The sequence below is a fragment of the Phodopus roborovskii genome, unplaced genomic scaffold (assembly GCF_943737965.1).
Source record: "Phodopus roborovskii unplaced genomic scaffold, PHOROB, whole genome shotgun sequence".
Taxonomy (NCBI): Eukaryota; Metazoa; Chordata; class Mammalia; order Rodentia; family Cricetidae; genus Phodopus; species Phodopus roborovskii.
In genome coordinates this window covers 11,012,788-11,037,742 of record NW_026126540.1, presented here as the reverse complement: position 1 = coordinate 11,037,742, position 24,955 = coordinate 11,012,788, and the positions used below count along the sequence as shown (strand labels likewise).

Below are 24,955 nucleotides of genomic sequence, written 5' to 3'. Positions count from 1 at the left end.
TGCCAGATTTCTTTAAAAATCTATAATGATTCCCTCTATTATTATATCTCTTGTGGCATTAAAAGCAGACATGATCAGATCTATCCGTTACTCTTTTATTTAAATTGAAACATTCATATTTAATTCTTATGATCTTGGTTCTTGATATTGTAAAAATATTGAGAAAGAAAGCCACTTTCTGACTCAGTGAAAGTGAAATAAAAAGGATAATCTGTGAATTGATCAATCACTCCTAATTTATGCACTGCCATATATCTTGTCAGTAATAAAAATTCATCTAACTAAAATTACTTCTCACCAATTGCATTATAATATTCTGGGATGTGCTTCCCTTGAGTATGTGTTCTGGTTTTTATATTATTTATGAAAAATCATTGTTGGTTGGTTTTTCTAGACCCATGGACTTGATAGCAATTTCTCAGAAACTCCTTGGACTGAGGACTGTGCTAAAATTTGTATATGTTGAAAACTTGTATGCGTGGCATTTTCTTCACCAAGACAAGGAACTTCTAAGTTGTATGAGACTATGACACTTAACTATGCTTCAGTATTCTCCACAACTTTTCCTGGTGTTTCTTGAGAGGGTGCCAGCTGGGTATTTTTCCCAAGGTGGACAATTCTGGATATTATCAACGATTATTAAATGGGACATCCTGAAACTGAAAATCTTCTGTAAGTCAAAAGACACAGTGAGCAAGAAAAAATGGCAGCCCACAGAATGGGAAAAGATATTCACCAATCCCACATCTGACCGAGGAATGCTTTCCAAAATAAAAAGAACTCAAGCTAGTTAGCAACAAACAAATAATACAATTAAAGAGTGGGGTATGGAACTAAATAAAGAATTCTCAATAGGGGAATTTAAAATGGCTGAAAGACAAATAAGAAAGTACTCAATATCCTTAGCCATAAGGGAAATGCAAATCAAAACAACTCTGAGAATCCATCTTACTCCTGTCAGATGTCAAAAACATCAGTGACAGTTTATGCTGGAGAAGATGAGGAGAAAGGGAAACACTCCTCCACTGCTGGTGGGAGTGCAAACTCATACAGCCACTTTGGAAATCAGTATGACAGTTCCTCAGGAAAATGGGAATCACAAGATCCAGCATTCTACTCTTAGACATATACACAAAAGATACACATTTATAGACAGGATATCTGTTCTACTATGTTCATAGCAACATTATTTGTAATATTCAGTACTTGGAGGCAACCTAGTTGTCCCTCAACTGAAGAATGGATGTAGAAAATGTGGTACATTTACACAAAGGAATACTACTCAGTGGAAAACAAAAACCAAAAACTAACAAAAACAGAAACAAAACAAGGACTCTTGAAATTTTCAGGAAAATGGATGGAACTAGAAGAAACCATCCTAAGTGAGGTAACCCAGTCACAGAAAGACAAACATGGTATGTGTTCACTCATATATGGATTTTAGACATAGAGCAAAGGATTACCAGCCCACAATTCATACTGCCAGAAAAGCTAGGAAACAAGGAGTACCATAAAGGAGACATACATGGTATTCCAGAGAAGGGGAAAGGAACAAGATCTCCTGAGCAAATTGGGAGCATGGAGGGAGTGGAGAGGGAGTTAGGAGAAAGAAGAGGGGAGAGGTGAGCATGAGGGAACAAGAAGGTTGAGACGGGGAAGTATAAAGGAGAACAAGAAAAGAGATACCATACTAGAGGAAGCCATTATACACTTAAGTAGAAATCTGGCTCTAGACAAGTACCCAGAGATCTACAAGAATGAACCCAACTAAAATCTAAAACTGGAGAGGCAATTATAATGCCCTTTCATGATAATGAGATGGACGACTACCTTATATGCCATCCTAAAGCCTTCATCTTGTAGCTGATAAAAGCAGAAGCAGGTACCCTCAGCTAAATACTAACTGAAATCCTGGAATATAGTTACAGAGAGGGAAGTATGATGAGCAGGGGTCAATACCAGGCTGGAGAATCCCACAGAAACAGCTGACCTGAACAAATGGGAGCTTATGCATCCCAGTCTGATAGCTGGGAAATCAGCAAAGAACTGACCCAGACCTCTTGAACTTTGGTGTTGGTTAGGAGAACTGGACAGTCTATGCTGCCTCTGGTAGGCCCCCATAGAGAGTTCAATATTTATCTCTAGTATAAGAATGGACTTTTGGAGCCCATTCCACATAGAGGTATACTCTTAGCCTAGACACCCTAGGCCCTGCTCCAAATGATATGACCTACTTTGAAGATCTCCAACTAAAGGCCTCACCGTCCCTGGATAGCAGAAAGGGGATGGGATGGGTGTTAGGGAGAGGCAGGGAAGGAGGGGAGGTTGAGTGAACTGGGATTGACATGAAGACAAGCTTGTTTGAAATTTAAATAAAAATATTATCATAAAAAATAAAAAACATGAAAAATAAGCTCAGCTCAGCATCAAAATCTTAGCATTACTTTTAATATGTTAAATTGCATTGCCTTGTAGGATATAGTAAGTTAATAACTTTATACAGTGTATAATCCTCAAATTGTAGTAGTTAATGCTTTACTCTCCACAAATACATAAATATTTTGAGATATTTTATATTTTTATTATTTGTACATATGAGTTAGACATGTTACCTCAGTTATATATTCAGTATTTTTCTTCAATCAAATAAGAGTAACAATTATTTCCCTCTCTTTAGCAACAGTTTGTTTCCACACCCCTTCCATCTTCATTGTTCATAATACATAAACTAGTAGTGCTGAAATGTAATCATGAGTTTGTGCTATAGCACACTACCTCAATCCTTGCAATTTGAAATTTGAAGTATATATATCAGTTGTATATAAACTAGTATGAGCTCTATATTATTGCTTGTATTTTAGGGAATCATAAAAATATGAAAAATATATATGTAATCTCATTCAGAAACCAAAACCTAAGTTAATAACCCTTTCAACAAGTTTTGCTACAACATACACATTTAAATAAACCAGTCATAAGATTTGCTTTGTAAAACATTATATTATAGAGCAGTTCATGTTACTACCCAAAAGTTTTGTAACTATTATGCTAAGAAAAATTCATAAATTTGTCATAATTAAATAATTTCTCACCAGTCTTTTATGAAGGTATGTACACTACTGAGTCAAGAATAAATTAATTACCTTTTTGATGCCTTAAACTATTTTTTCTCTTATTTATGAAAATATGGCTCAAAAAAAACACATCAGATTAAGTTAGGTTGAAACACTGAAGACGTGAACTAGTAATTGTAGTGTATAGTGCATGCATCGATAATATATACTATGCTTGACAAAATTAATTTTATTGTAATTATTTAGATAAAAACCAAATACCCTTCCTATAATTCCATTATTACTAGAATATCTTTGTAGGAAGAATTTTGTTCAGACATTAAGTTTATTTTATGAATGTATTCAGTATGCGTATACAGACACATTTCATGTAAAAGCTATATTTCTCATGAAATGTTTTCCAATGTACTGGTCTTTCATCTGCACCTTTAGACATTTGACATGCTACTGCAAAGTATAACGAAATATTCCTACACTTGCTCCTTATGTTTAAATAATAGGCAGTAGTGTTCGAAACATCATTGCCAACAAATATTCAGTATTGTCACTCTATACTGAAACTGAACAATAATATCTTAATAACATATTTGACAGAAAAATGTTTATGTTAGTGTATCATTCCTTTTTTCTCTACCTACAGAATTTATAAACTGCATATATATATAGAAAGCAGCACCAGCAAAAGGTTTAAATGTGATACCAGATGTCTCCTTAGTCAGTGTTTTCAATCTTTCTGGAAATAATCTCTATCAATATAGTGGTTGTAATTTTTTTTCAGTAACTTAAAAGCGTACAATATGCCTTTCTGTAAGAAATGTCCCTGTATTCCGGCACTTAATAGTATTCTCTATTTCACATTTTCATAAATGAGTTAAAAAGAATCTATTTGCCTTGAAATTCTAAAAGAATTCCACACATCTATAATTCCTTTGATGCTATATTCTAGAGCTAAAGTTCACAACAAAGCAATAGGACTTCTTAGTTTTGAAAAGAATGCCACTTTTATCTACAGGAAAGCTTCTCCAAGGTGATTCAATATATATAATACAATTATACATGCACTTAAAGTGAAACCACATGGTTGACCTAAACAACTGTTGTGTATTTATTTTTTTTAAAAAAAAAGGAATAAAATGGTTTCTTCTTTAATTTCTTTCTTTAGAGTCACAAAGTTCTTATTGTATAGGTCTTTTACTTGTTTGGTAAGCGTTACTCCAAGATACTTTATGTTGCTTGTGGCTATTGTAAAGGGTGATGTTTCTCTGATTTCTTTCTCTGTCTCTTTGTCGTCTGAAAAAAGTAGGGCTACTGATTTTTTTGAGTTTGTCTTGTATCCTGCTAGTTTGCTGAAGGTGTTTATCAGCTGTAGGAGTTCCCTGGTAGAGTTTATTGGGTCTTTTATGTAAACTATCATATCATCTGCAAATAGAAACAATTTGACTTCTTCCTTTCCAATTTGGATCCCCTTGATCTCCTTTTGTTGTCTTATAGCATTAGCTAGAATTTCTAGTACGATATTGAAGAGATATGGAGAGAGAGGACAGCCTTGTCTTGTTCCTGATTTAAGAGGAATTGGCTTAAGTTTCTCTCGATTCAGTTTGATGTTGGCAGTTGGTTTCCAGAAAATGGAAAGATCTCCCATGCTCTTGGATAGGTAGGATAAACATAGTAAAAATGGCAATCTTGCCAAAAGCAATCGACAGATTCAATGCAATCCCCATTAAAATCCCACCACAATTCTTCACCGACCTTGAAAGGATAATAATCAACCCAGGATAGCCAAAACAACCCTATACAATAAAAGAACTTCAGGAGGCTTCACCATTCCTGACTTTAAGCTCTACTACAGAGCTATAGTTCTGAAAACTATGCCTGGTATTGGCATAAAAATAGACAGGTAGACCAATGGAATCAAATTGAAAAATCCTGATATTATCCCACACACCTATGAACACCTGATTTTCAACAAACAGCTAAAATTATAAAATGAGGCGATGGCAGCATCTTCAACAAATGGTGCTGGCACAATTGCATGAGGGTGTGTAGAAGACTGCAGATAGACCCATGTCTGTCACCATGCACAAAACTCAAGTCCAAATGGATCAAAGACCTCAACATCAATCCAGCCACATTGAACCTATTAGCAGAGGAAGTAGGAGGTACCCTTGAACAAATTGGTATAGGAGACCACTTCCTGAACATAACTCCAGGGGCACAGACACTGAGAGAAACAATTAATAAATGGGACCTCTTCAAACTTAGAACCTTCTGTAAGGCAAAGGACACAGTGGACAAGACCAAACTGTAGCCCATAGGCAGGGAAAAGATTTTCACCAATCCGACAAAGAGCTGATCTCCAAAATATACAAAGAACTCAAGAAACTAGTCAACAAAACACCAAATAACCCTATTAAAAAATGGGGTACAGAACTGAAGAAAGAATTCTCAATAGAGGAAATCAAAAAGGCTGAAAGACACTTAAGAAAATGGTCCACATCCTTAGATATCAGGGAAAAGCATATCAAAACAACTTTGAGATACCATCTTACCCCTGCCAGAATGGCTAAAATTAGAAACACCAGTGATGACTTATGTTGGAGAGGATGTGGAGAAAGGGGAACACTCCTCCACTGCTGGTGGGAGTGCAAACTCATACAGCCATTTTGGAGTTCAGTATGGCGGTTCCTCAGGAAAATGGGAATTAGTTTACCACAGGACCAGGCAATCCCCCTCTTAGGCATATACCCAAAGGATTCACATCCATGCAACAAAGACATCTGTTCAACTATGTTCATAGCAGCACTATTTGTAATAGCAAGAACCTGGAAGCAACCTAGATGCCCCTCAATTGAAGAATAGTTAATGAAGATGTGGCACATCTACACAATGGAATACTACTCTGCAGAAAAAAATAATGGTATCTTGAAATTCGCAGGCAAGTGGATGGCACTTGAAGAAACCATCCTGAATGAGGTAACCTAGTCACAAAAAGGGGAAAATGGTATGTACTCGCTCATATATGGATTTTAGACCTAGAGCAAAGCATCACCAGCCTACAATTCACACCACCAGAAGAACTAGGATACAAAGTGTATTCTAAGAGATTCATATAAAGTCCCTCACAGAACTGGGAAGGGGCAATTCCCCCAGAGCTCTGGGGGGGGCAGCGAATGGAGAGAGAAATAGGAGAAAACTAGGGGGAAGAAAGGAAAACATGTGCGACCAGGAAGATTGAACCTGGTTAGGAATAAAAGACAGGAAAGAGGGAGAGAGAGAAAGAGAGAGACAGAGAGAAATCATAAAAGAGGGAGCCAATTTTGGTTGGAAGATAAAATTGAACACAAAGAATGGTTTAGAGAACTACAAGACTGCTCCCAACTAACAATTTGAGCTTCTGTGGAAAGGCTATCATAAATGCCCTTTCTGGAGAGTGAGATCGACAACTAACTTCTCCATGGATCCCTCAACTAATGCCTGTTGGAAACAGGAGCAAAAACCCATACATAAACACTGAGTCGAACTAGAACCCAGATGCAAATGGAGAGGAGAACACCAGGCAGCTGAAACACATAGAGACAGCTTACCTGAAGAAGAAGGAGCTAACGGGCCACTAGACTGATAGCTGGGAAGCCAGCATAGGACTGACTCAGGCCTCCTTGAATATGGGTCTCAGCCAGAAAACTGAGCAGTCTAAGGGACCTCAGACAGTGGAGCCAGGATGTATCCATGGTGCACAAAAGGACATTGCAAACATATCCCCCATGGAGGGATAACTTCCATAATCTAGAGACAGGAGAGAAGCGCTAGTCCCTACTTCACATGACCTGTCAGATCTACATGACCCCAAGTGGATGGCATTCCCCTACCTATGGAATTGTGGTGGGGGGATGGGAGGGGAGGGTGGTTAGAGTGCATGTGAGAGGGCAGAGAGGGTAAATGGGAAGGAAGGAGGAGGGAGGGAAGGAAGAAGGAAGGAGGGAGGGAGGGAAGGGACAAAGGAGGGAGGAGAGGGAACTGGGATCGACATGTAAAATAATAAAATAAATTAAAAAAAAATGCTTTGACTCCAAAATTTAAATTCCAGGGCAAGTTACTGGGGAAAAGGATTTCTATTTTTGTTTCCACAGAAAATGAAAAGATGTGGATTCCTTCCAGACTAATGTGATTTGATCAAGCCAGACTGCCTGAAACAGAGTACCAGGTGATCCTACATTCAAAACAGCTGGACAAAGCTGCCTTACAGACTACAGCCAGAATTTCTGAATCTTCTTTGAATCCCCCATGACAGCGCCCCTTACCAGCAGGAAGTAGTTTGGAAAGAACAATGCCCAAATTCCCAAATATTTTGTATAAATGTTTGTTTTCATTTAACTGGACTTTGTTATATATAATAAATTAAAAAATAAAAACATAAAAAAGGAATAAAATGTACCCAAACATTGTACCAAATGGTAATGTGATATTATAGGCTGAAATCATGTGTAGGGGATTTTTAACACACATAGGATAAGTGCAACTTTATAATAACCCTAGGGAATGATTGGTCTGTGCTGGCTAATATGCTATTGAAGGCTCATTTAACTCCTGAGTCTTTTGTGTGGTGTGCAAGAACATAAGATGTTCTATGCCACATCTTTACCGTCTGGTTGTTCCTGAAATTCCTTGGGGTTCAATTTCAACCATGATCTGCTGCTATTGCCCTCTTCATTATAAATGCTTGTGGGAATAAAAGAAATATTTGAGTATAGATAAGTAAAATTATATTGGTGTTTATTTCAAAGCTGTTAGAAGGTATGGTGTTTAATATATTTTAATAATTTTCATATTTCAAACTTATCCTTGCCTACAATACCTACCTATTCTTTCTTATGAGCTTTTAGATCATTGTAAGTAGTGTTTTTTTTAGGCAGAAATCATTTATCACTGGGCATGATAAATAGAAATTGCTGGGGGTTTTTTATGATTGTTCAGATGGAAAGATCAGGTATAAGGGCAGAGTTATTCATAACCATTTGCTTACAAATCTGGAAACTTCTATCCTCATATGCTCAGCACTTTGAAATAATTCTACCCACTCTGTTCCTGATTTTCATTCCACTGCAGAAAGACTTATTGAAAGGGGTCAGTAAAATGTTCATTTTATGAGCACTATTGGGGGATGGTAAATAAAAGTGGTGATAAAAGAGTAAATTAAGTACTAAGATTTATACCTAAACTGTATAAAAACAATTTGATGTCCTTTCATTTTGATATCCTAGTTTGGCCAGACATGGTAGGAAAAGGCACAGAACAGGACTATTTAAACTGTAACAAATGAAAGGGATTGGGCATCCGTGTGGAGACTCCAGTGTTTGCTTTTGAAAAGAAGTTTCTGAATGAGACAGATGGTTCACGATGTCTTTGTGACTGACTCTTGGGACTTTTGAAGACATTCTCAGATGTGTTACCAGGAAGTTGCATAAAACAATTACACATGAGCTTAATATAGCAATTTTGACTGAAGATAATTATATAACAATTCACATTATTAGGGAAGAGTTCTATAACCGGCTTTAAATACGTGTAAGGATGTGTGAAAGGGATCACAAATTATTGTATACCTGTACCACTCTACTTATAAAACACTTCTCATTTAATTTTTTTTTAATGAGCCTAAAATTAACTTTACTATGTAGTTTTGTGGGGACTCATTTACATGGTATATGTTACTGAATCCTGTATAGATTATTGACATTGTTTCCTTTACCACTTGTAACTGAGCTCACATATACAAATGCATATATCTTATGATTATATAGTTTACTTGTTCCTTTGAATGGTTCTATTGAGATTCCAATAAAAAATCAACAAATGAGCATTATTATTATTCTTTGATGTGAATCTCATTGTCCTTACCTTGTATAGATATTTATTTATAGGCATGAATCAATGGTTCCACTTTACCCAGCTCTTTACTAAGGGATTAGGACTTGTTTATTTTAGTTTAAAGAAGTCTAGTTTACTTATGTTTTCTAAGCCTGAAGATACACTGCTTCTCTCTTGCTGAGAATTTTTAAATGATACTTTGTGCACCAAACTGTCTTCTTAACTCAGGAGTGAACTAATCTTGTGAGTGTCACTGTTACCCTCCTTCCTACCTTAACATTTTCCATTCTCATTGACTTTTACTCAAGACCTATGCTCTTTTAAACTATTGTCCCAAAAGGCAGAGGTATCTTTCCACAAACACATTTTTATATCTTATATCTAGTTTAATTTGCAAAACTAATTCACCTTACAAAATACATTTTCTATTTCATTTTTGTGTATAGCTGATTCTTTACTGTGACTATAAGAGTAAGAGACTCATGATAAAATTCAGTTGGGGTGTAAACCACTAAAATTGTATTCTAACATCAGAAAACAGTCTACTTCCTATTATAACAAACATTTCAGCTGATTCTCTGTGGGGGAAAAAGCATCAGAGGCACAGATTAAAACAGTCCAGAGTTTCAGAAATTTCAAGAAAGTTCTGAAAATGTTCATCAGGATATTCAATCAGGAAAATGAGTGACATGAATAGAAAGATCTTGGAAAGTTGCCTGTCTTCACTTATTTAATAATGCATCTCCCTTCAAGTTTAGCTAAAAGGGACACCTGTGTCTTTGTGCACAGCAGAAATGGAGATGTTTTGCACTTAATCTAATTAAGGAATATATATGTTAACACATATTTCCTATTTGTTCCCTCTGCCTTTCTCCTTCTCTCTCTTCATTTATCTCTCTTTCACTTTATTTCTCATCCTGCTCTCTCTCCCTGTCTGTGTGTGTTTGTATGTGAGATAGATCGAGAGAGAGAGAGAGAGAGAGAGAGAGAGAGAGAGAGAGAGAGAGAGGGAGAGAGTGCATGTGTGTGTGCCTTGCTAGATTCTTGGTTAGATTAGAGTCAGTGTGTTGTTGGTAAAGTTCTTAATGCTTTACACTGTGAATGTCAGTATCCAAATAATTTTTTATTTAGTAGCTGTCTGGCTAGCTGTATATTCTCAAGTATACTAATTTAGTAATGAAAAATAATATGTTCCGGGTTCTAATTTTTAATTTATAGTGATTTATGTAATCATATTCTTATGTCAGTAGATTTAAAACTTCTGTCTTTTTTTCTTTGTGCAGTGTGAATGTAGTAATTTTAAAAAATAGTTAGATTTTAGGTAATTTATTGAGAATCACAAAACTGCCCAACCCAATCTCTCCTGTTCCCATCCCCACCCTACTTGCCCTCAGTTTACCCAGGAGATCTTTTATATTTCTCCTTCCTAGGGAAATTTATGCATCCAAATTTAGGCCACTGTTGTTTTTTAGCTTCTCTGGGGCTATGGATTGTAGCCTGGTTATCTTCTACTTTACAGATAATATACCTCGAAAGGAAAATACTCAAATTCATATGGAAAACCAAAAATATCATGGTAGCTAAAACAATCTTGCTTATTAAAAGAACTTCTGGTATCACCATCACTGACTTCCAGCTCTACTATAAAGCTTTAGTAATAAAAATAACTTGACATTGGCATAAAACAGACACGTGGACAATAGAACAGAATGGAAGACTCTGACATGAATCCATTCACCTATGAATACCTGATTTTTGACAAAGAAGCCAAAATTATGCAATGGAAAAAAAGAAAGCATCTTCAACAAATGGTGCTGGGATACTGCATGTTGGCTCATAGAAAGATGAAAAGAGATTCATATCTGTTGTCCTGCACTAAACTCAAGTCCAAGTAGATCAGAGACATCAACATAAATTCAGTTATACTAAACCTGGTAGAAGAGAAATTAGGAAGTAGCTTTGAACACATTGGCACAGGAGACAATTTCCTAAATATAACAACAGTAGCACAGACACTGGAGTTAAGAATTAATAAGTGAGGCATCCTGACACTGAAAAACTTCCATAAGGCAAATGTCACTGTCAAAAGGACAAAGCTGAATGCTGGGAAAAGATCTTCACCAATCCCACATCTGACAGAGAGGTGATATTCAAAATATATAAAGAATTCAAGAAACTAGATGTCAAAACACCAAATAATCCAATTTTTAAAATTTAGTTATAGATCTAAACAAAGAATTCTTAACACAAGTATCTCAAATGACTCAAAGACATTTAAGGATTGGCGCAAGTCTTTAGTAACCTAGGAAATAGAATTCCAAACAAGTCTGAGATACTATCTTACACCTATCAGAATGACTAATGACAGCTCATGTCAAATAAGATGTGGAGCAAGGGAAACACTCCTCCACTGTTGGTGGAAGTGCAAACGTGTACAGTTACTTTGAAAATCAGTATGGTGGTTTCTTAGAAACTGGTAATCAATCTATCTCAAGACTCCCCCCCCCCGCCATATCAATCTTTGGCATATATCCAAAGACATTTTTCATAGCAGTGTTATTCATAGTAGCTCGAACTAGGAAACAGCCTAGATGGCCCTCAACTAAAGAATGAATACAGAAAATGGGGTACATTTACACAATGGTGTATTTCTCAGCAGAAAAAAAATGAAAAACAAAAAATAATTGCATCATGAAATTTTGAGGCAAATGGATAGGCCTAGAAAAATTATCCTGAGTGTGGCAACCCAGACCCAGAAATATAAAATGGAATGTACTCACTCATAAGTGGGTATTGGCCTATAAGCTTTTTATTTACATTTAACTACAATTTGAATTATTTTGTTATATAAATTGTGTGTGTTTGAGTGTGTGTGTGTGTGTGTGTGGGTGTAGTTATGAGCTATTGTGTGTGGGGTGCTGCAAATCAAAGTTGAGATCTATGGAAGATCAGTTTGAACTTTATTTTTTGATAAATCTCAGCTTATCTATATATATCTATATTTTTCTTCTTTTTTAACTTAAGTTGAAAACAATTTTGTTTTACATATCAATACCGTTCTCTCCCCCTCCCATCCTCCCATGCCTCCCACTGTCCCCCATAGGATCCCTTTACTTTTTCCCAGGAAGGGTGAGGCCTTCCATGAAAACCCTTTTAATGGACCAAACACTTATTAAGTCATCTTGCTTGGTAAATTCCCCTTTGTAATTTAAGAGAATATGTAATTTGTTTAAGTTATAAGAACACTGTTATAACTTATCTTAAAATCTATAGCCTCCAGTTACCTTTTTAAACTTACGAGTATGTGTAGTGTCTGTGTGTGAGTATGCATGTATGCATGTTCCTGCAAAGACCAGAAGAAACCAGTGGATCCAATAGAGTCATCTCACACAGATGGAGGAAACTGAACCCAGATTTTCTGTAAAAGCATCAGGTATTCTTAAATGATGTGTCATTCCTTCTGCCTATAGAAATAATATTTTAATGTAACCTCTCTCAAAGCAGTCAACTTTTAGATAGAAGCAGGTAAATTCAAAACAATTGCTTTACATTATGTGTATAACACATTTCTTTTTCTTTTTTGTAAAGTGTATCTGTCTATCTGCAATCTATATCTGTCTCATGTTTTGTTTTTATTTGTCCTGTTCAATGTCACATGCTTTTTTAGTACTTTGAAAGCACCCACTTGTTTCTTTATTCTTTCATTGTTTTTGTTGTGGCTTCATATTTCCTTGTCCTTAAACTTATTTTTAAATAATAGTCTGAGAGAAAATTTATGTTGACTAATACATACATACACACACACACAGACACACACACACACACACACACACACACACACAAACACACACATATATATTACAAGACAGTTAATCATTCTAGGAAACATTTAAGCAACTCAAACAAATATAACTTTTTCTGTAGTACCTTAGCACAAATGTAATACTTTATTCCAGTGGAAGAAAGAAAAATTCTAAAGTGTAGTAGCTCCTGGAAAGTACAGTAACTCATCTGTTAATTCATTTAGGCTTCCCCAATAAAAGTTCTAAATGTCAATGTATAAGTAATTAAATTGTTTTCGATTTATGGTGACTACAGGACAGTGTTGCTCCTCCTCCAGAGCAACCACAAAGGCAGTTTTGCAAACTGTCTCTCACACCAAAGTCAGCAAGACCCAGGATACCCCAGGGAAGAGAATGTGGCCAAAGGATGATTTGGGAATGGTAAAAGGCCCTAGCTTTGCATATGTTCTGGAGGAAACAAAACCTTAAATTCTCTTCATTACCACACTTCTTCTAAGAAACAGCTTGTACTTTGGGATAAGGCTTACAGAACATATTGCAAAAAGCAACACACACACACACACACAGAAAAGAGCAAAATGAAATAAAATTTGACTGTACTCACGAAATGCTCTATAGAATTCTTCAAGAGCCAGGTGCTTATCAGCATTGAAGTCATCATACTTGAGCAGATCGTACAAAGTACAGTCAGAAAGGTCCTTGTGCAGTTCTTCCTGTTTAATCACCTGCCAATCAATACAGTAAAACTTTGATATTTGTCTTAGTGTTTCTACATAATTTAATTATTTATTGGTAATAATACCATGATAGATATTTGCAAAATTATGATACAGCCTTAGAATTTGTCTAAACTTCACATAGTAAATTAACAAATCTGCACATTTTATATCCTGCTTGTATTATTTACTTTATTTACCCCAACTCAGGGAGACACCTGCACAGGAAAAACATGTTCTATTCCTCATTGACCTGCATCAGAAGAAAACACTGTTCCATCTTGTAATGAAAAGTGCCACATGCTGTGACTACTTCCTTCTTCATGTTATTTGTGAAAAATGAAGTTAGATTTTATTTTCCCTTATGCATAAACTCCACTGTTGCTGGGAGATGAGGCATTTGAGACTGGGTCAGACTCCCTGCTCACAAAAGAACTATTAAGCAAATGACTGTTTCCAGGAGCCAGACAGAATTAATGCACCAATTGATAACAAGACTACTCAAGCATGGAGAGGAAAAAACATCATCACCATTCCTACTCTGTCTACTCTCATGGACTGAGGTTCAACGTTTTTATACTCTGATGATTTTGAACATTTCCTGACAGAAAGCAGAGCTTGTACAATTTAGCAAATATTCCTATCCATGGTGTGTAGTTATAATTCTGTGTCCACTATTCCCCAGTCCTTAATATTCTACCACATACAGAGATGGAAATTTTTAGTGCTTATAGATCAGCCTCAGAATGGTCTGTTGTCCTTGTTCTTTCAAAGGTGATACAGTGCGAGCAGAATATAATCTCTGTGTCACCAGGAGGGTATTTGGGTCTTGCCGAAGCTCAATTAAAAAATAAATACAAATATTATGCCTCCATATTGAAGTAGTCTAGTGAAATCAAGCCATGTAGGATTCACTCAAAAATAACCTTTTAACATTAAAAAGTAATTTCTCTTCATGTAATGTACATCATTAAGCAATCTCCTGCAGGGTTTCAGGTACCAACTTGTGAGTACAGTGACTGTGCATTCATTAGTGTTTATCTTCCGTCTTGTAAAACAGCATTTCACATATATTTTAACCCTTTGGGGGACACCCCATATATTGGAGGTTTGGAGTGCTACATTAAATTGATTGTAGTGTCTTATGGAATGTCTCTGAAAATGGAATCCACATTTACATTGTCACCAAATCAATGATGTGAGGTGACAGTGCATTAGCTGCTAAATAGGACCTCCCTAACATATTTATTTTTATTAAAGTAGTACTGCAAATAAGTAGCAATTAAAACATGCATAAAAATTAACCAGAACCATAGTCCATGCATCTCAAGGGAACTTCTGTAATGTTAGACATGCCTTTCTGAATATGCGAACCTTCACTTGAATTTTACATTTTAACAATACATATATTCTTGTAGATAGTATTAAATTTTTATTGATTAAGCTAATATTTGCAAAATAAAGATGAAGAAGGCATAGGATTCTCTGGCTTAACTGTTCTTATAAATAGATGCTATGATTGTGAGTATTTTACCATATGCTATACACATTCTAGCTACAGGGATTAACAATCCTGCCTAATGGCTGAAGCCATTACTGCTATAAGCCTTTGGGGAAAATAAAGCCTGTCTTTTTCATTTATAAGCAACAGAACCCTTAGTCATTATCCATCTGTTATTGATTAGACCACATGCAATGGTTTTCCTAAGGGCTCTGAGTTGGCAATGAATCTCACTGTGCCTCACTGTGTTTTTTTTTTTTCCTGAAGATGCACATTGTTGGTGTTATGACAATATTTGGGACACAAAACACCAAAGCTTATCAGACATTTCAACGTTAGTATCTTTTAAGTCACACACAAATTTGTAAATGGACAGATGAAACACAGACATTGATTTTGTTGTTGTTGTTATTATTTTATGTCTCTTTTTTTCTAAGCCATTGATAAAATTCAATTCATTTTTATACCTAGAAAATGACTTTCCACATTCTGAGTAACAGCCCAGCTTTGTCCCCTATAGCCAGGCCTTGGCTAGAGGTGAGTCTGGGACCAATTCAGGTAGACTCTCCCCTACACCCTTCCTTGGGAATTCCCTGGGTTGGCCCCTGATTCCCCTGCCCCAGTGTCCTGTCCCCATCTAGAGCACTCTTGGAGCTCTGATACACCCCCACCTACCCCCACCGAGAGCCTGCCCTCCCTTTACCCTGTGCCCTAACCTGCCCACTGTCCCACCTCTCTGGTTGAACACTGGGACAGAGGGTGGAGCCAACAATCCAGACACCTTCTGGGAACTTCTAGAGTGGCTCTGAACACACAAGACCTGTCTATCCACCTGGGACCTCCTGTAATTTCCACCTGCCTGGTCTCTGACCCCCCACTGCTGGTCCTCTACTGGAGTTCCGGGCACCTTGCAGATATCTGCCTATCTCTGAAGGACCACTCTGAGTTCCTGCCTGCAGGATGCTTGACCCCCATCACAGGCACTCTGCTAAAGAGGCATCAGGTAGAGAGTGCCAGGCCCAGGCTAGATATGCCTATAGACACAAGGAACTTGGTGAGTCCCAGCCTTCGGGATCTGTGATCCCCCATCGCCAGTCTTCTAGAGGAGCCTGACCACTGACCCCCATCGGGCCCCTGCCTGTGGAAAGACCTCCTAGAGACCTTGGGACACCCAGAGCTACAGATATCGAACCTCTGACCCACCCAAGCCCATCATGAAGTACCATAGAGAGAGGGAGAGACCCCCACCAACACCTACTGGAAGAAGCTATGGGAAGACATCAATACAAGTAAACACCTAAACACAGAAAGACAAGCATGACACCACCAGAATCTATGGAATCTACACCAAGTAGACCGGAATGCAACAAGCCAATGAAGCAGAAGGAAAGAACTTAAAAATTATCCTCATAAAAATGATAGAGGCATGGATGTGAATCCTTTGGGTATATGCCTAAGAGGGATTGCCGGGTTCTGTGGTAAACTAATTCCCATTTTCCTGAGGAACCGCCATACTGATCTCCAAAATGGCTGTATGAGTTTGTACTCCCACCAGCACTGGAGGAGTGTTTCCCTTTCTCCACATCCTCTCCAACATAAGTCATCACTGGTGTTTCTAATTTTAGCCATTCTGGCAGGGGTAAGATGGTATCTCAAAGTTGTTTCGATTTGTATTTCCCTGATAGCTAAGGATGTGGAGTATTTTCTTAAGTGTCTTCCAGCCTTTATGATTTCCTCCATTGAGAATTCTTTCTTCAGTTCTGTACCCCATTTTTTAATAGGGTTATTTGGTGTTTTATTGACTAGTTTCTTGAGTCCTTTGTATATTTTGGAGATCAGCCCTTTGTCAGTATAGGATAGGTGAAAATCTTTTCCCAGTCTGTGGGCTGACGTTTGGTCTTGTCCACTGTGTCCTTTGCCTTACAGAAGCTTCTAAGTTTGAAGAGGTCCCATTTATTAATTGTTTCTCTCAGTGTCTGTGCCCCTGGAGTTATGTTCAAAAAGTGGTCTCCTAAACTAATTTGTTCAAGGGTACCTCCTACTTTCTCTTCTAATAGGTTCAATGTGGCTGGATTGATGTTGAGGTCTTTGATCCATTTGGACTTGAGTTTTGTGCATGGCGACAGACATGGGTCTATCTGCAGTCTTCTACACACCCTCATCCAATTGTGCCAGTACCATTTGTTGAAGATGCTGTCCTCGCCCCATTGTATAATTTTAGCTGTTTTGTCAAAAATCAGGTGATCATAGGTGCATGGATTAATATCAGGATTTTCAATTCGATTCCATTGGTCTACCTGTCTATTTTTATGCCAATACCAGGCTGTTTTCGGAACTATAGCTCTGTAGTAGAGCTTAAAGTCAGGAATGGTGAAGCCTCCTGAAGTTCTTTTATTGTATAGGGTTGTTTTGGCTATCCTGGGTCTTTTGTTTTGCCATATATAGTTGATTATTATTCTTCCAAGGTCAGTGAAGAATTGTGGTGGGATTTTAATGGGGATTGCATTGAATCTGTAGATTGGTTTTGGTAAGATTGCCATTTTTTTACTATGTTAATCCTACCTAACCAAGAGCATGGGAGATCTTTCCATTTTCTGGTATCTTCTTTAATTCTTTCTTTAGAGTCACAAAGTTCTTATTATATAGGTCTTTTACTTGTTTGGTAAGTGTTACACCAAGATACTTTATGTTGCTTGTGGCTATTGTAAAGGGTGAAGTTTCTCTGATTTCTTTCTCTGCCTCTTTGTTGTGTGAAAAAAGTAGGGCTACTGATTTTTTTGAGTTTACCTAGTATCCTGCTAGTTTTCTGAAGGTGTTTGTCAGCTGTAGGAGTTCCCTGGTAGGATTCACATCCATGCAACAAAGACATCTGTTCAACTATGTTCATAGTAGCACTATTTGTAATAGCAAGAACCTGGAAGCAACCTAGATGCCCCTCAATTGAAGAATGGTTAATGAAGATGTGGCACATCTATACAATGGAATAGTACTCTGCAGAAAAAAAATAATGGTATCTTGAAATTACAGGCAAGTGGATGGCACTTGAAGAAACCATCCTGAATGAGGTAACCCAGTCACAAAAAGGGGAATATGGTATGTACTCACTCATATATGGATTTTAGACCTAGAGCAAAGGATCACCAGCCTACAATTCACACCACCAGAAGAACTAGGATACAAAGTGTATTCTAAGAGATTCATATGCAGTCCCTTACAGAAGGGGGAAGGGACAAGTCTCCCAGAGCACATAGGAAGTGGGAGTGCAGTGAATGGAGAGAGAAGTAGGAGAAAGAGAAGGGGAGGAGAGGAAACCATATGCGATTAGGAAGATAGAGGAGAGAGAGAGAGTGAGAAAGAGAGAGAACATAAAAGATGGAGCCATTATTGTTTTGATGAGAAAACTGAACCCTAAGAAAGGTCTAGAGCCTTACAAGACTGACACCAACTAATAATTTGGGCAACCGGAAAGGCTACCTTAAATGCCCTTCCCAGATAGTGAGATCAACAACTAACTTATCCATGGACCCCTCATCTAATACAAGTTGGAAACAGAAGCAAACACCCTTACCTAAACATAGAGTCAAACTAGAGCCCAGATGCAGACAGAAAGGACAAGACCAGGTTGCAGAAACACTTACAGACAGCTGACCTGAAAAAGGAGGAGCTAACAGGCTCCCAGACTGATAGCTGGGAATTCATCATGGAACTGACTCAGGCACTCCTGAATATAGGTCTCAGCCAGAAGTACTGAGCAGTCTAAAGGACCTCAAACAGTGGAACCAGGATGTATTGCTGGTACACAAAAAGATCTTACGAACAAATCCCCCATAGAGGGATACTGCCTTAATATAGAGACAGGAGAGAAGTCCTTGTCCCTACTTCAAATAACTTGATAGATTTACATGACCCCACCTAGATGGCATTGCCCTACATGTGGAATTGGAGTAGGGGGAAGGGAGAGGAGGGTGGTCAGGGTGCATGTGAGGGGGAAGAGAGGATAAGAGGGAGGAAGGGAGGGAGAGGGAACTGGGATCGACATGTAAAATAAAAAATAAATGAAAAAAAAAAAAAAAAAGGAAAACAAGTTTCCAGATTTTGGGTACATTTACTTTGTACATTTTTTTTCTCAAATGATTATGATTATACAGGTTAAGGTTATACAACATGCTGTTATAATTAGTGTGTTGGACAATTTGTGTCTTTTGTCTCCATCAAAAGACTACAGAATTTTGTAAATAATGCCATAAATCAGGGATAATATAATATTTTTATATTGTATTATTTCTGGTCCAAATTCATTTATTTTTATTTTGCATAGCACTCCCAGTTTCCTCTCTCTCTCCCCTCCTCCCATCCCCCCTGTGTCAGTCTCCACCCACTCCCCAGGGAGGGTGAGGCCTTCCAAGAAGGATAATCAAAATCTTCAAGTAATTTGGGGCAGGGCCTAGGCCCTCTCTCCTGTCTCTAGGCTAAGGGAGTATCTCTCCTTGGGAAATGTGCTCCCAAAATCCTTTCCTGAACCAGGGATATCCTGGTTCCACTGTCAGAGGTCCCATAGATGTCCCAGGCCTTCTAAATGAGATGCTCATTCATGGGATCTGGGTTGGTCCAATGTTGATTTCCAAGCCATCAGACTGGGTTGCATGATCTCCCCCTTTGTTCAGGTCAACTGTCCCTGTAGGTTTCTGCAGTCTTGTCTTGACCCCTTTGCTCATCACTTCTTCCTCTCTGCAATTGGATTCCAAGAGTTTGGCTCAGTGTTTAGCTGTGTGTGTCTGCTTTTGTTTCCATCAGCTACTAGATGAGGGCTCTATGATGGCATATAAGTTAGTCATCAATCTCATTATCAGGGAAGGGCATTTAGGGTAGCCTTTCCACTATTGCTCAGATTGTTAGTTGGGGTCATCCTTGTAGGTTTCTAGCCATTAGGGGGAGAGACAGAGGGAGGGAGAGTAGGGGAACTGGGATGTAAAATAAAAATAAAAAAAATTGATCATTGTGAGTTAAGATAGACATGAATGATTTGAATCTATCTGAAAGACAATTCACTCAGCAAGCTATGCAGCATCCTACAGAGTGGTAAGAATGTCCATGTAAAAGTAAATAAGAATCAACAAAGTCTGCCCTAAAACATATTATAATGAATCACTCCCAAATTAACAAAAGATTCTAACAGTGCAGAGTGAAAGAAAGAAAATAGCCCAAAACGGTGCACTAAATTTCTTGACAGTTGAACAAAATCTTCAAAGAAAAGAGAGAAGAGAATAAGATGACCGTAATCCAAGCCACAATCTAAGAATAGTGTCATACATTATGTAAAAGAAATTTTGAATGTTTATGAGATAATTAAAAAAATAATAACAGACCAAGTTTCTAGTTAATGACCTCAGGTTTTCCAGAATATGGAGCTACACAATATGCTCTTATGTCCCTCTCAGGAGTAGGAGACAAGAGTGAGTTTACTTCAGATTATTTTTTACAATTGCTATTGTTATTTGTGTATATGCTTGTCCAGAAAATGGAAAAACATGTTCTTGCCACATGCAGCTTGCCATTGTGATCCCATACAGCATTAACTCATAAGAACTTTATTCAGGTGACACTTCTTAACTCCCAGGACATAGTGTCTGATGTTCTGAATCAAATTGGCTACTGCATGAGACTTTAGTCTGTATCATTTTTAGGCTCAATTCTCTAAGATCCCACCATGTCCAAGGTGGTTAACAGCAAGCAAAGTCTGTGTTTCTGGTATGAAGGAGAGCTTGGGCAATATAGCTCAGTGGTAGAGTTCCTTTGTATCGTGCATAAGGCTTTAAGGTCAATCCTCAGTAAAGCAAACATATTGATACAGGACACAGGCACACACAAACACACACACACACACACACAGAGAGAGAAAGAGAGAGAGAGAGAGACAGAGAGACAGAGAGAGAGAGACATAAAGATTGAAAATGAGCAAGACAATGAAGCAGAGATATTCCCAAAAAATCAAGATCTGAAAAAAATATCACACAAAGTATTATAGAAAATATTAGCAGGAGTTCTTCAAGTTGAAAGAGATAAGAGTATGTACATGATAATTAAATATATGTTAGAAGAAAAGCTAAAAAATGATAAAAATGTTATCAAAATATGATAATGTTAATTATGATTCCACCCTTTCATTCTATGACTTTAAGATCATTTTAATGATAATCTGGTTATAATCAAAGAATGGCTTTTGTGTTACTTTTGAAAATTAAAAAAGCAAAATCTATTATTACACTCTTCAGTTTGCTTTCCAGTGATAAAACACTGACCAAAATCAACTTAGAAGGGGGGGTTTATTTGTTTTCCACTTCCGTGTGATGGTCCATAATTAAAAGAAATCAATGTTGGGATGCATGGAAACACCCAGAAGGTGCAAGTGAAGCAATGACCTTGCAGAAATGTTGCTTAATGGTTTGCTTTCATGGGCTTGCTTTGCAATTTTTCTTATATAACACAAAATGCACAGTGATCTTGGTCCTTTCACATTATTAGTTAATCAAGAAAATGGTCCACACACTTCCTTATAGAACAATCACATGGAAACAATTCCTCAATTGAGGTTCCCTCTTTTCAAGTGTCTGTGGTTTGTGTCAAGTTGACAAAAACAATTAGCACATTGAGACAATTGACATCAACAAGAGTCAAATAATAACAATTATGAAAAATTAACTATAAAAGAATAAGAGAAAAATAGAGAAAACCATAACACCTCAATAAACAGGGAACAAAATGACAGTGACAAAACATTGCTATATCATAATGAAGTATAAATTGATTAAATTTTCTAAATAAAATCAGTGACTAAATGACTAAAAACAAAAAATAAAGCAAACAAAAACAAAAAACAAACCACTTAGTACTTACAAAAAACTGAGTCATATCTTAGAACACACATAGTTTATAAAACCCAGTAAAAAAATATAATTTTCTTTAAGTGGATATTTTAAAACATACAGTAGTAGTCATACTTTTGCCTACTGAAATAAACGTTACTGAAAATCAGTGAAATGAAAAACAGTATAGTCAATTTACAATGAGAAGGAAGATGGTTCAGATAAACAAACTCTAAATAAATATAAAGGCACTGAGTATATAGAGGAAATACTAATATAGATGAACAGAATCACAGCATGCAATAAAGGAATATCAGTTATTTCAACACCTTATATTCAGTGATGGACAGAGCATCTAAAAAGAAAACCAATGAGGAACCCTAAATTAAATTATATCTAAACCAAAAGTATCTCACAAACATGAATATATGAAGTAACATTCTATCCAGCAGCCACAGAATCAATTTGATTAATATGGCATGGAAAAATTCTTTAGGATATCGTGTGTACCTGTCTACAAAATAGTTCTAACAAGAATTTAAAAAATTTGAATTAGTCAGGAATTTATTCAGAAACAACTTGCCAATATATTCAAATCAAGGAGGAGAGAGAGAGAGAGAGAGAGAGAGAGAGAGAGATCATAAAAGAGTGAGTTTGAAGAGAAAACTGAACGTAGAGAAATGTCCAGAGACCTACAAGAGTAACCCCAACTAACAATTTGAGCAACAGTGGAAAGGCTACCATAAATGCCCTTCCCTGATAATGAGACTGATGACTAATTATGCACCATTAAAGAGCCCTCATCTAGTAGCTGATGAAAACAGAAGCAGACACCCACAGCTAAACACTGAGACAAACTGGAATCCAGATACAGAGAGGGAGGACAAGACCAGGCAACATAAACACACAGAGACAGCTGACTTGAACAAGGAGGAACTAATGGGCCCCAAGACTGATAGCTGGGAATCCAGCATGGGACTGACTCAGACTCCCTGAATATGGGTTTCAGCTAGAAGGCCTGGGCAGTCTAAGGGACCTCAGAAAATGGAACCATGATGTATCCCTGGTGCACAAAAGGACTTTGGAAGTACATCCCCCATGGAGGGATACTCCCTTAACATAGATACAGGAGAGAAGGTCTAGTCCGTACTCCAAATGACTTGACAGATTTACATCACCCCACCTGGATGACATTGCCCTACATGTGGAGTGGAGTGGGGGATGGGTGGATATGAGAGGGTGGGAGAGCAGGAAAGAGGGATGGAGGCAGGAAGGAAGAGGGAACTGGGATTGATATGTAAAATAAAATTAAGAATAAAAGAAAAATAAAGAAAATCCCACACATTTAATAAAAAAAGTTAAATAAATTTAAATATGTATTGAGACAAACAATAATGATAAGATACACAAACCACATGGATCAGAAATATCAGCAGTAAGGTAGAAATTTACACATGAAAAAAGAATAAAGATCTTAAACAATTAGCTTATCATTGTGCTTCAAGAAGCTAGGTAAACAAAAACAAAACAGAAACTCACTAGTGACAAAGTAAGATAGACAATCAGAACAAAAATAAGAAAAACACACAGAAGAACCATACAAAGATCAATGAAATGAAAGTTAGTCTCTGTATATTTTCTTTAAATAAAATATACAATATATTAGCTTAATAAGGTTATCAACTCTCTCCCTATCTATTCAATATTGTACTTGAAGTTCTAGCTAAAGCAAATGAAAACAAAAGGAGATCAAGGGACACAAATTGGAAAGGAATAAGCCAAACTTTCAGTATTTGCAGATGATATGATAGTTTACATAAGTGATTCAAAAAACTCTACCAGGGAACACCTACAGCTGATAAACACCATCAGCAAAGTGGCAGGTACAAGAATAAACAAAAAATATCAGTAGCCCTACTATATACAGAAGATAAAGGGGCTGAGAAAGAAATCTGAAAAACATCTTCTTCTACAATAGCCACAAACAACATAAATTATCTTCAGGTAATGTTAATCAAACAAATGAAAGACCTACATAATAAGAGGTTTGAGTCTTTAAAGAGAGAAATTAAAGAAGCTCTCAGTAAATGGAAAGGAAAGGTCTCCCATGCTCTTGATAGGTAGGATCTACATAGTGCAAATGGCAATCTTACCAAAACCAATCTACAGAATTCAATGCTATCCCCAACAAAATCCAGCAAAAGTCTTCATAAACCTTGAAAGAACAATACTCAACTTTATATGGAAAAACAAAAGAACCAGGTAGTCAAAACAACCCTGTGCAATAAAGGGACTTCTGGAGGCATCACCACTCTATTATAAGCTCTATTATAGTGATATAGTCCTGAAAACAGCTTGGTATTGGCACAAAATAGACATGTAGACCAATGGAATCTAATTGAAAATATTAATGTTAACCCACACACCGATGAACACCTGCTTTTTCGACAAAGAAGCTAAAATTATACAAGGGAAGGAGGAAATCATCTTTAACAAATGGTGCATGCGTAACTAGATGATGGTGTGTAGAATACTGCAGAAAGATCCATATTTATCATTATGCACAAAACTTAAGCGCAAATAGATCAGAGACCTCAACATAAAGCCTCACGGAACCTCTTAGAAGAGAAAGTGGGAGATACTATTGAAGGAATTGAACAGGAGACAGCGTCCTCAAAATAATGCCAGTAGTACAGACACTGAGTTCAACAATTAATAAAAGGGAGCTCCTGAAACTGAGGATGCTTCTGTAAGGTAAAGGACACAGTCAACAAGAAAAATAGCGGCACACAGAATGGGAAAATATCTTCACCATCCCCACATCTGACAGAGGGTTGATTTCTAATATATGCAAAGAACTCAATAAGCTAGTCAGTAAAACACCAAATAATTCAATTAAAAATCTGAGTACAGAACTCAACAGAAAAATCTCAATAGAGAATCTAAAATTGCTGAAAGACACTTAAGAAAACTTTCAATATTCTTAGCCATCAGGGAAACATAAATCAAAAGAGGTCTTGAGATACCATCTTACTCCTGTCAGAATGGCTAAAATTAAAAACACCAAAGACAATTTAAACAGGAAGGATGTGGAGAAAGACTATACTCCTCCCCTGCTGGTGGAAGTGCAAAT

At 37.1% G+C, this 24,955-nt stretch overlaps 1 protein-coding gene across 1 annotated transcript in view; it reads right to left on the bottom strand.

Moving 5' to 3' along the window:
* The window catches only part of Fstl5 (follistatin like 5), a 530,620-nt gene that overhangs the window by 257,177 nt on the left and 248,488 nt on the right, over positions 1-24,955 (bottom strand). The window contains exon 5 of the mRNA XM_051199180.1: positions 13,347-13,467. Coding sequence (XP_051055137.1) covers positions 13,347-13,467 — 121 coding nt within the window. The remainder of the gene's footprint in view (positions 1-13,346; positions 13,468-24,955) is intronic.